Below are 11648 nucleotides of genomic sequence, written 5' to 3'. Positions count from 1 at the left end.
GGGAAAGATATCCAGATGCCTCCCCCGGGAAGTAAAGCGGCTTTCGTGATGTTCTATCTTGACTGTAAAAGTTGCATGACAATAATTTCATTTCAGCTGTAATGTTGGAATTGCTTCGATCGTATAATTAAAGAGCATACGATTCGACACAATTACATGCACAGAATCTATCAATGGGTACGTATCGATCTTATGAAGCGAGCGAAGGAAAATACGCGTGCTAGCTGTGCATGGGCCTCATGTCCGCAGCTTTTTACGACATTTATTAAACTGATTAGACGTAAATGTTAAATAAGAGTAACCACGCCACACAGAATCATGGTGGGTTTGCTTTGATTATTATGCACCCATATTCATGTATATAAAATATCTTATATATAGAGAGAGATTGTTGAAAGCGACAGCACACACAATTAAAGTGCCGGCACGGAATTTTGTGCATTTTCACCAGAGTTGAGTTTTTGTTTTTGTTGGATTCGGTTTAGGGCAGATTTTGGAATAGGATTTGGCTTCGGTGACTCGGTTTAGTTGGGATCAATCACTAACCGCCCGATAAATCAGGATGAAACCTATGATCTCTAAATATAGTATGCTGATTAAAATAATTATATTGCATCGTGAACCGACGAGAAATACCAAAGATATGTTGTAGTGCCGGACACTGTAGGAACAAAAGGGCTGTCAACTTGTAATCTCCGGATTCTTGCAAACCTTCTCCTCCAATATTTCGGCTAGGAAAAAATAAGAAAAAGATTCGAGCTTTCAGTGACACATCATTCACCTATATATATATATATATGTATGCGTGTATATATGATTCCATTTGTTGTGCCCTGCCCACCAACTTGCCCAGATTCTTCCATTGTTTCTGATCTCACACTTGTGTTGATTCCTCTTGCAATCTCTTCCGAAGTGTGGAATGGATATCACACGTACCGCAATGAGCCACTCACCGTCTCTGTTAACTTGTGAATGAAGCTTTTCATCCGATAACACACACACACACACACACACATATATATATATATATATATATATATATGAAAATTCCTTCTGGATATAGATTCCTTTGTCACTTCATCTTTTTGGGTATGGATTTGTTTTTAAAAAAAAATCTGTCCCAAATTAAAGATCAATTTCTGATCGTAGATCAGTGGGAAAAGCCTATTCGATCGATCAAAGCTTCAACTGAACTTCTCCTCATTTTTATAGGTTGTGAAATCTTGGTACTCGGGTCTGATGGTTAAGATGACAAATTCATCAGCATTAATGGTGCCAAATAAATACAAGTCACTTGTCACGTTTGATCCAGTCGTAGAAGTTTATAAACGAACACGATGAATGACCCCCGCGTGTGATAAGAAGGTTTAGGATATACCATAAGTCAGGAAGCTCTTTTCTTCCGTGCAATGTAGGTTGATTATGCGTAATATATCTATATAAACCCGACGACAGAAACAAAGCCTTTCTAATACACCGATGTTCCCTCCCGGTTACGTACATACACACATATATATCATTCAGGATATTGATTTTGATTCCCCTCAACCGCGATTATGTATGGACTAGTTGAGTACTAAAACCATATGGCCTTGGCGTCCTTAAGCATCTGCTTGAGCGAGCCGTCGACGTGGAAGGAGATGATGTCTTTGGCCGAGCCGACGTACTTTCCCCCGACAAAAACCGCTGGGACAGTAGGGTTCGAGCCAAGAGAACGTAGCGCACGCTCCATTTCATGGCCTTCGGGGTCCCTGTCGAGCTCGTGGATCGCCGGGCTCGCTCCGAGCTCGTAGAAGAGAGAATGTGAATCGATGGACTCCACCCACTTGATGCTGTGGCACATGCAACATGAGCTTTTCGTGAAGATCCCTGCCGCTTTCTTGGAGGCCAAGTCTCTTATTCTGTCCATGTCGTAAGACGAAGAATGGAAGACAAGGAAGTTTGAGCGGTGGCTTGGTGAAGAAGAAAAGCTTCTCACTGATTAGGGTTCCTTGAATAGACGAGAGGCTTAGGTGTGGTGAAGAAATGCTTGATCAGCTCTTATATATAGTGGGTATTGTGGAAGTTTGGATTTTTCGGCCTTATTTTAATCCGATGGGTGCTTTGATAAATACAAAAACCGTAAAATATGAAGAAAAATTAGATACACATATATTATAACTTTTTCCCCCATAAATAAAAAGGTCAAGTTCTTTGAGATATTATATTTCTGGATAAGAAAAATGCTCACCCCTATAATTTGTCTGATGCTGACCCCTATTTTCTAAATTTATTACTGTATTTAACAGAAAAGACGTTGAAGGTTATAAAAAATTCGAAATAACAAAAAAATCATATATTAACAATATATTTTTAATGATTAAAAAAGATGGAGTTCTATCGCTTTCGGTCTGTGGCTGGCAGCAGCATCACATACCCAGCAGTATAGTTAATGCATATTATTCTTTTCTTTAGTGGAAAACGTAATGGAAGGTTAATTTGGTGATACATATACCATGAAAAAGGCGACATTTGATGCGTTTTGTTAATTAGTTAATTGCGTGGTTAAATATTATATGATGAAGTCAAATTACCCGCTTTCAGACATTGTCATGCATGCATCACGTACGTATTAGCGTTACGTAGAGTACTAGAGGAGATCCGACATGTGCATATGGCACTAGCTAGCCCATTATAGTAAAATCAAATCTTATTTTTCTATACATGTGCTCTTATAAATATATATATATATATATATATATATATATACACTCTTCTAGTAAAATGTATATGTAATGTACTCTTGTGATGCGTTTAATTTACAACCTGTCTTGTTCCCGAAAACATGATAATGAAAACGTTGCAGGTTACAAAAAAAAAAAAAAAAAAACGTTGCCATCTCCAAAAAGCTAAGTATGCATCATATTTTTTTCGAAAAATACTTTGTATATGCTGACGTGGAAAAATCTGTGATGAGAAGTTTATCCATGGGATGAGTTGGTCCACACCAGGTAGTTAATCCCCACGTGTCATATATATTATTGAAATAATCTGCCCTTTCCTAGAGTTATATGGCCAATTGATTGGCCCACTTGGCCGTTCGAGATTTTCACAGGCAAACACGCGATGATGTTCTCCTTTTCTATATTCTGCTAAATAGCTCCATCTACATATAGGTAAGATATATTTATCCTAACAAATTACATAAAAAAGAAGAAGAAGATATATTTATCCCTTGTCGGGGAATTAAAAAAACCACGTGGCAGAACAGAACCCGACGCAAATCACGGATTTGAAGTATTCTTTTAGGTCAAATCTAGACCGTCCACTGTGACATGTCATCATCACCGTTACGGTGCTCCCGACATCTTGCATTGCAGATTTACCTGTAAGATTAGGTGAGACCGAAATCTAACCTTTTATGCCTATGACATTTAATGATCGGTTGGTTACAATAGGAGAAGATATTATTTATGCGAAGTTTTAAATAGGAGACACATAACTATCGAAATAATAATCATAAGGGTAAAACCTTCGACTTGCAAAAATATATACAAACAAACCTTCAACTTGAAAAATTGTCATTCAATCCCCAAACTTGTAACTTGTCACTGAATAGAACCTCGAACTTGCAAATTATTACTCTAATAAACTTTTGACCGGTTTGATCACAATTTTAAACGATCGGAAATCCATGTATTGGCGGATTGCTGATATCAATTTTTAAATTAAAATTGACAACGTGTATAAGGTGACATCAGCAATCCGTTAATACGTGGATTTCCGATCGTCTGAAATTGTGGTCAAACCGGTCAAAGGTTTATTAGAGCAATAATTTACAAGTTTGATGTTTTATTCAATGACAAGTTACAAGTTCGGGTATTGAATGAAAGTTTTTCAAGTTGAAGGTTTATTGGTTTATTTGTATATATTTTTGCAAATTGGAGGTTTTTTAGGGGTTTTACCCTTAAATATGAGCTAGAAAACCACACAAATTGGAGACTTATTTGATTCGGATCTCTAAATCAATAAACATACTCTACATGATGGAATAACTAAAGAATGCACGTACTAATCAGATTAGGAAAGAACGCTCTCATGGAAGTTAAATGTTAGTCAAAGTAAACACAATAAAAATTAAAATTCAAAAACTCCATGGCATCCTACACTTCTGAACATGACAGAGGGTCTGCTTCCTAAGAGGCCCTGATGGATTTTTTGCGGGTTCTCTTAATGGGCTGTTTTCGGCCCAAAATCATATAAGTATGCAATGGGTTCTCTCTCTTCCGAGCTCTCCATCAATTGCCGCCGTCGCTCTCGCCTATCATCTTCGACCAGGTACCCTCTCTCCCTCCCTCTCTCTCTGCTTAGAAACCACAGAGTACATTTGATTTCTGTCCACTTTCTCCGCATGGATCCCTATTCGTCTGAGAACCCGCCGTCTTGGTGGTACTTTTAGGGTTTAGATTCTGAGTTTAGGGGTGGTCTATTCTCTGTTCAGTGATAGATACTGAGGTGGAGAAGAACCTGAGTTGATTTAGCTTGCTCTGCTTTGCGATTTTATGTAAAACGGAGAGTTTGGCATTGTTTATAATCGTCTACGACCACTACGATCTTCGTCATCGTATCTGTCTTGCCTGGTTTGGTGTTCTTTGATATTCTCCTTAGTGGGGTTGCTAATTACGTTCTGGGTCTTCAGAAGGGCATGACCCCCACGAGAGTCCAGATGGGTTCGTCAAGGAACTGCGAAAAGTTCACTAATTTATTTAGCCAGAAGTTTTGATTTCTCTGTAATTGCCTATTCAAATGGGATGGGTTTTTTCCTCGATTGTAACTGTTGCTTGCTCTTCTGTTTGCTTGGATATCTCTGGAGTCTGGACTTTTGAGTTTATGTACGGTATTTTGTCTGTGACGCAAAAGTTCATTATCCAAAGGGTCAACCGCAAACCGAAACTTTTGTAATTTCAGCCATTACTCTCATCCTTGAAGTTGTTGATTCTGCTGTTGTTTGTTCTGTTCCGTGCTGTTCTCTTTGACTTTAGGGATAGCGAACCACCTTCGCTTAAAACTTACTGGATTAAATCATAATCTCGTCTCATGTTTTTGTCCTCTTGATATCTCAGGTTCTGGAAATGGCTGACAGCCAAGAATCTGGGGATAATGTATCCGAAGCAACCTCAGTTGATACTTCTCAGGAGCAACAGGCAACCATTGATGAGGTGCTTTCCAGGCACAGGTGAATTATGATAGAGTTATTTGGAACTTCACTAGGTTTCTACTTTCGGTTGTCTAAATCAATTTCGACTTGAGTGGCATGAAGAAATAGACTGTCCCTCGACTGAAGGGATCTTTACTATCGTTATCGTATGGGAGATTGAATATCACGATTCACAAGCCATGCATTTAGGTTAACATATAAAACTTCATGCTTCTGCGCGTCTTTGCATGATTTTATCCTATGCATCAATGGCGTTGTCCAATGCACAGGAAAGAGATAAAACAGCTGCAGAACAAGGAAACCGAGCTGAAGAAGGCGGCTGCTAAAGGAAGCAAGGCCGAACAAAAGACCAAGAAGAAGCAGGTTGAGGAAGAGATCTCCAGACTCTCTGCAAAGCTCAAGGAAAAACATGCCCAAGAACTTACCGCCCTAGGATACAGCGGCGCTAATGAAACAGACAACAAAAAAGGAGACATTGACAGCCTGGTGCGGGCCATAGCTGGTGTCGGTGTTGCTGCTCAGCCCGAGCATTCCAGAACCAGCAAGAGCGCAAAGAGGCGAGAGAAACGTGCTCAACAGGAAGCGGCAAGAGAGCAGAGGATTCAGGAGGAGCAGAGCAAGATGACAAGCGACAACATGGTGGAGAAGGAGAGGCTTGAGAGGAAGCTCCAGCCTCTCGGGCTGACCGTCAATGAGATAAAACCCGATGGGCACTGCCTCTATCGGGCCGTGGAGGACCAGCTGGCCCATCTAACAGGCGGAGCCTCTCCTTACGACTACCAGAAGCTGAGGCAAATGGTGGCAGCGCACATGAGGGAGCACGCCACTGATTTCCTCCCGTTTTTCCTGTCAGAGGGCGAGGAAGAATCAGAGGGTTCAGTGGAAGAGCAGTTTGAGAAGTACTGCAGAGACGTCGAGTCAACGGCGGCATGGGGGGGTCAGTTGGAGCTCGGGGCATTGACTCATTGCCTGCGGAAACACATAATGGTGTATTCGGGATCATTCCCGGAAGTCGAGATGGGGAAAGGATGTTGTAGTTATAATTCTTAATCTAACTGTTTTCTCACAATTTCCCATGATTCCTCGGGCCTTCGTTCTATGTAACCCTCTTCACTCAATGCTTAGTTGTAGGCGAATCGCTTGTTGGCTCTCAGATTTTTGCAAGAGCAGCAGCTTGAACAACATAGATTCAATTTCTGCTCATCTTCTTTAGTTCTGGATGGTATTTTGTGCTACATTATTCTGTCGAAGCTACTTTTGCTCTGTTTTTAGTCCATCTGGTTTTGTTTCTTTGTTGCTTTCGGGCTTGGCGAACACTATAACTCCATCGTGGCGGACGTCATCACGGAATAGATTTCGTCATTGAGATTTCTTCAAGATTATACTATATTTATCGAATTTGTTATTGAAAAATTCTTGATATGTATGTCGAATTCCCAGAACCTGTCCGTCTTATTTTACTATTCTAAAGATCACATCCTTATATACATCTGTGTCTATTACATTCTCAAGAATATTCTTATTCCTTGGAAACGATGAACAAGAAGAAGGGCAGAAACTGCATAGTGAGTTTGTGATTGCAGAAATGGGCACTCACTCAAACTTTTACATTTTAATCGCACTCCCAAAAACCAAATTGTTTAAAGCTCAAGAAACGGAATGAAACCTTCGCTTCTGAAACATGAACCTTCTGTCCGAATCAGACGTCTTCTAAACGTGAACACGATCAGTCCCTTCGACAGCGTCCTGAACAGCCCTCGCCCGCTCCGCTTTACAAATTCCATCTTCATCGAGACATGATCCTTCACCTGATGGCCGAGTGTTGGGGGTTCATAATGGCGCACATGATTGCATTAACAAGTAACGAATGAAACAAGTTCCCTGAAAAACATTCATTTTGCATAATGCCCAATGTGATGTAGACATGTGTACATACATATATATACACACACATACGAGATACAGTCGGACTTGCTACGTGGTTTTGGAACATAACACAGTTGTCAACTCTCAGCTCACACAAATACATAATAAGATAAAGGACCTTAACATACTGAAATCACAATGTCCATAAATAAAAATGAAATGATGAGAATGATAATCTTACATAAAAAAAAGATAAATCTCCAAGGAACTTGATCGGTTCTTTCAGCAGCAATGGTCTGGATGTAGGGACGATGAGCTTATCTGTCTCTATAAACGTATACACAGGTTCCGCTTTTATCGCTATGCTGATGGTATGCACATTACATTATTTTCCTTTTCCATGTCATTTGGCCGGCCTCCTTCAGGTCTTAGTAATAGGCTTTTGCCAAACCTTTGAAGTACCACTTTGGTCATAAATTCAAGAGCAAGTATATAGATAACAATTGAAAAGACGATTTTGAGGCGTACCCTTGAGATTATGTTAAAATGAGCGCCGAATCTCACGGCCTTGCCTTGTGATTCTGCTGCCGCTGCTTAAAGGAAGAGCAGTAGTCTGGCTTGGGAGTTGCATATCCGGAAATGGAAGAGAGCCGCTCTGGGAGAAAATCAAACCAGCAGAGATGCTGGATGTGCTTCTTGAGGAAGATAGGCCGGTCAAATACGCGTCCTTCTGAGAGCCAGAGATGAGTTCAGGCCTAAGTTCCGAGGATGAAGGAGCAAGTGCACCCAGGAGAGAGCCAATGGGATAGGAGGGAGCCACTGGCGCATCCACCAGAGAGGATGCCGATGGATTGTAGCTGAGGGTTCCCATTGGATGATCAAACTTGCATGTGGATCCGAACCTACAGAAGCCGTTTTGCAGGTAAAACGTGCATGGCTGCACACCCTAGTTTTGTCACAAGAAGAAACAACACATATAACATGAAGTCAAAATAGAGCATGATTCCCCCGGCATATAATTTTACACAGGGTAAATGGATAGTATAGCATACCGGGCGCAACGGGAGACCAATTGGGCTGAGAATGCAATTTGCTCTTGGCGGAACCCTGTCTCGAGGATGATGGAACTTACAAGATAATCCAAATTTACAATCCCCTGTTCTCAAATAGTACTGACATTCAGGTTCTCCGGGTCTTTCAGGAAAGATTTGTTCTTTCTGATTGCCAGCAGCAGACGGAGCTGTTGAAGAGGACAAAGACTGATAAACCCCAGCAACCGAAGGCGTGGAAGAAGAGAGCTGTGTGACTCCATACAAAGATGTTGCTCCAACCGCATGTTGTGCACCAGGAGATAAAACAGGACTCATCGGAGCCTACATCACGTGTGACAAATGCAAACGTAAGAGAGATAAAGGTAAATAGATATGCTGATTGATGCAACAGTATAATATTACAGTTTACCGAGTAAGGACTCCAGCCAGGAATTGGGACAACGCCTGGGGTTAAGAGCATGGGACCATAAGCCCCTTGCATATACGAACCGGGTAAAAGAGGAGGTCTAGCTACTCTCAAACTAGAGGACGGGCCTCCATACTGGTCAGGTATAGGAGAATGCACCGACGGATAAAACTGCGGTGCAGATGCTGGAGCTGTCGTGCCAGCAGGTTGAGGATGGTGGAATTTACAGGTCACACCAAATTTGCACTGCCCCGTTTTCAAATAGTGGGAGCATTCTTTCTCACCCTACAAGAGTTGCACATAGACAAAGTGGGAAGCTTGTGGGTATATAAGAAGTGCATCGGAAAAGAGAACAGAAAGAAACTATAAGGGAAAGGTATCCTTACCTCTCGTAGTGGATATCCATGTATATTTAGAGGAACTTGGCTCATGGATCCACCTGCATTTTTTGGATGGTGGAATTTGCATGATGCCCCAAATTTACAGGTTCCAGTTTTCAAATAGAACTGCAAATATGATCCAATTAATGATCAATAACAATCATAATTTTCCTAATCCTTTGACAACCATTTCACATCCAATATGAATACAATTTCTTCGCAATATTACCTGACATGGGGGTTCACCTACTCGTTCTGGGTAATCTCCTGTAGCTCTAACTGCTGCCTCAACCTACATGGAGGTAAAAGAAAACAAACTCTGAACTCAAGAAGTCGTAAAAATAGCTGAAAGTTGCTAAATAGTAACACAGCGAGAGGTTTTACGAAAACTAAATAAATCAATCTCATCCTAATCAATCTTGCCCTATCAATGAAGCTTATTCCAGCTACATGATGAACAAAAAAAAAGGAAAAAGATAGGGCATGCGCTAAACCAGAGTAATTGCTTATGTTATTTTCCCCCCCTTAAGTCCGCCATTGGCAATAGGATGAGCAATCCAAGACAGAGAAAAGATAATGTATTCAAGCTTATATTCTCTAGCATCTGAGACTTTAGAACCCAGTAAGCACCCACATTAACAAGCATTGCGTTTGCTTCCTATGATAATTTCGTGACATAAACAGCACACCAAATCGACAAGAACATCAACAATTAGCCGATGATCAAGTGAAATTACCATAGCACGGTCGCGGGGATGATTGTAACGGCACCTACTACCATATCCACAGATGCCGGTTCGCATGTAGTACGCACAATCAGGCACTCCAGGTCGCTCTGGGTACGTCTCGCTATTGCTCAACCCTAATCGCCACATCGATTCTGTACACAAACAGCACAAACCCAGGGGGGAAAATCACAAAATAACCTAATTCCCAAACGCATTTCAGAAACCCTAAGAGGAAAATGACCCAGCACTTGCTGGAAAACCACGCGCATGCGAATCAGAGACCGAGCTCGAAACACGAGAACAAAAAAAAACTGACCTTCGAGGCCCGTCTCGTTACCTCCGGAGCTCCATTCGGGTGCTTGACCAGATTGAGACCCATTCGTCGCCTGATTGCGTCCGTACATATCCATTGAAAACCTCTCTAGGGATTCTTCTACAATGACTTCACCTACTGTGCTGAAAATAATAATGACAAAATGTCAGAGGCCGTGGAACGCCGGAGGATCGACGAAGGCTTCAGAAACCTTGCCGGAATGATCTAGAAACACCAGAGAATCCGATCGAAGGCGAGATTTCAACGAAGATGCTTCGACAGTGATTGAGCCCTCTGGTCACGCCCCTCTCTCTCTTCTCGCCCTTCAGATACCGTACAGTCTGGTTGGTTGTGTAGTTTCTCCCTTTTTTTTAAGCTTTTATTTCATTTTTGGTTTTTTCACCTTCATTGTTTTCTTATTTGCTCGTGCGATATAGTATTTTTTAATAATATAATATTATTCGCATTTTGTTTCTTTTGCTTTTGTCTCGGCCAAATAAAAGCACCACCAAAAAGGGCGATTTTCCACGGAAATACATTAAAACTCGTATACAGTTTAATTGCTACTTTCCTCCCCTTTTCTAAAATTACCCAAAAAGCCCTTCGACGGAGATAGGGCGTGTGTGGCCAAACCGTCAAAAAGAGGCAGTCCAGCTTTAAAAGTGGCAAGTGGTGTGGTCCGAGAACGGGGACAAATCCGTCATTCTCTCTGTAAAGTCGGAAGTCTACGTTACAGAATCCAAGTCGAGGAGTCGACACCTTCCCCACATTCAATGATCACAAAAAAAATAATAATAATAAAAGCTATATACGGCTTCCAGTGTCGGCGTCAAACTGCCAGCTTTCATCATCACCTAACTCACACTCTCAGTTCAATCTAACGGTAAAAAACAGAAGAGTAATCTCAGTGGCTCTGGACACGTTTTGGTCTGTTGCTCTTCTTCCTTAACTTGAGATCAGCAGACTGGGATTTCCCCGGAAAGAAATCGATCAGTTCTGGAAACTCTTTGAGGTGCTTCAGCACGTAGGCTTTCAAGAATGCACCAGAAGAAGGCGACAGGACAGTTGCCATTGAAGGGGTTTCCTTTATCAGTCCTTTGGTCACGAGAGCTCTGATCACTTGGCACCTGGGTAAAGTCCTCTTTTCCAGGCTGTATCCCAGCACTGTAGGGGCCGCGCACACTGCCTCTAATGGCCACCCCATCTTCTTCACCACAAATTCTGTCTTCTCCTTCAACTTGTCTGGGGATGACCCAATGCACTGGGGATGTCGCTTGATGATTAGGGCAGCCTCGTCTCTGGTGAACCCTAGGCTTAAGAGGGTTTCCACAGTATCTTCTGCTCTGAATACCTTATACACTCTGGATACTTCTTGAACACTGCCTTGACCTCGTCTTCTACCAACCCGCATCTCTTCAACGCTTCAAAAACACCAGTTATCTTGTTCTCTGAGTATTTGAGACAGAAAGGCAGCTTCTTGAAAACTGCCCAGATCTCACTCTCTGACAATCCCTGCCTTTTGAAGATCTCCACTTTCTGCTGTATTGTTCTGTCACTCATTTCGTAAACAACTACCAGCGCTGAGGTGAACTTTGAGGTGGCTGGGTCAAACCCCATTCCGACGATCTTCTTGACGGATTCCTCAAATCTTTCTTTCCCAGAGACTGGTCCAGGGAAGGTGATGAGCATTCTCGATAAGGAATGCC

At 41.8% G+C, this 11648-nt stretch overlaps 3 protein-coding genes and 1 pseudogene across 9 annotated transcripts; 1 reads left to right on the top strand and 3 right to left on the bottom strand.

Annotated features, from left to right (window-relative positions):
* Positions 1-1371: 1371 nt before the first annotated feature.
* On the bottom strand, positions 1372-1998 carry LOC104802207 (glutaredoxin-C11-like). The gene has a single exon (XM_010525691.1). The coding sequence runs from the start codon at positions 1907-1909 to the stop codon at positions 1577-1579; it is 333 nt and encodes a 110-aa protein (XP_010523993.1). The 5' UTR covers positions 1910-1998; the 3' UTR covers positions 1372-1576.
* Positions 1999-4274: 2276 nt separating this feature from the next.
* LOC104802209 (OTU domain-containing protein 6B) lies at positions 4275-6247 on the top strand. The gene is made up of 3 exons (XM_010525692.2): positions 4275-4317; positions 5103-5215; positions 5467-6247. The coding sequence occupies exons 2-3, from the start codon at positions 5112-5114 to the stop codon at positions 6245-6247; spliced, it is 885 nt and encodes a 294-aa protein (XP_010523994.2). The 5' UTR covers positions 4275-4317; positions 5103-5111.
* Positions 6248-6498: 251 nt separating this feature from the next.
* LOC104802203 (zinc finger CCCH domain-containing protein 32-like) lies at positions 6499-10335 on the bottom strand. Of its 7 annotated transcripts, none has more exons than XR_769994.2 (8): positions 9946-10335; positions 9639-9781; positions 9131-9193; positions 8908-9027; positions 8525-8806; positions 8116-8436; positions 7305-8009; positions 6499-7005 (listed from the first exon to the last, which is right to left on the bottom strand). XR_769994.2 is itself a non-coding variant. In XM_010525684.2 (8 exons), exons 1-7 carry the CDS (start codon positions 10037-10039, stop codon positions 7605-7607), a joined length of 1428 nt encoding a protein of 475 aa, XP_010523986.1. In that variant the 5' UTR covers positions 10040-10335; the 3' UTR covers positions 7080-7514; positions 7592-7604. The 7 variants fall into 7 exon arrangements, 5 of the variants coding, with proteins under 5 accessions (XP_010523986.1, XP_019056718.1, XP_010523988.1 ...); XR_769995.2 differs by lacking the exon at positions 6499-7005 and adding an exon at positions 7024-7078; XM_010525684.2 differs by lacking the exon at positions 6499-7005 and having other exon boundaries at positions 7080-7514; positions 7592-8009.
* A 289-nt stretch (positions 10336-10624) lies between these two features.
* LOC104802202 overlaps positions 10625-11648 on the bottom strand; it is a 2220-nt pseudogene continuing 1196 nt past the window's right edge.

Source organism: Tarenaya hassleriana, unplaced genomic scaffold, assembly GCF_000463585.1.
Source record: "Tarenaya hassleriana unplaced genomic scaffold, ASM46358v1 Cleome8, whole genome shotgun sequence".
In the NCBI taxonomy this organism is placed as follows: Eukaryota; Viridiplantae; Streptophyta; class Magnoliopsida; order Brassicales; family Cleomaceae; genus Tarenaya; species Tarenaya hassleriana.
The sequence above is the reverse complement of the archived record's forward strand: the minus strand, read 5'-3'. Positions and strand labels throughout refer to the sequence as shown.

Coding starts and splice junctions, on each gene's coding strand:
- LOC104802207 (XM_010525691.1), bottom strand. CDS start 1,909: ATGGACAGAATAAGAGACTTGGCCTCCAAGAAAGCGGCAGGGATCTTC.
- LOC104802203 (XM_010525683.2), bottom strand. CDS start 10,039: ATGGATATGTACGGACGCAATCAGGCGACGAATGGGTCTCAATCTGGT. Junction 9,194..9,638: donor ATCCCCGCGACCGTGCTATG/GTAATTTCACTT, acceptor ACCTCCATGTAG/GTTGAGGCAGCAGTTAGAGC. Junction 8,807..8,907: donor ATGGATATCCACTACGAGAG/GTAAGGATACCT, acceptor CAACTCTTGTAG/GGTGAGAAAGAATGCTCCCA.
- LOC104802209 (XM_010525692.2), top strand. CDS start 5,112: ATGGCTGACAGCCAAGAATCTGGGGATAATGTATCCGAAGCAACCTCA. Junction 5,216..5,466: donor GAGGTGCTTTCCAGGCACAG/GTGAATTATGAT, acceptor TCCAATGCACAG/GAAAGAGATAAAACAGCTGC.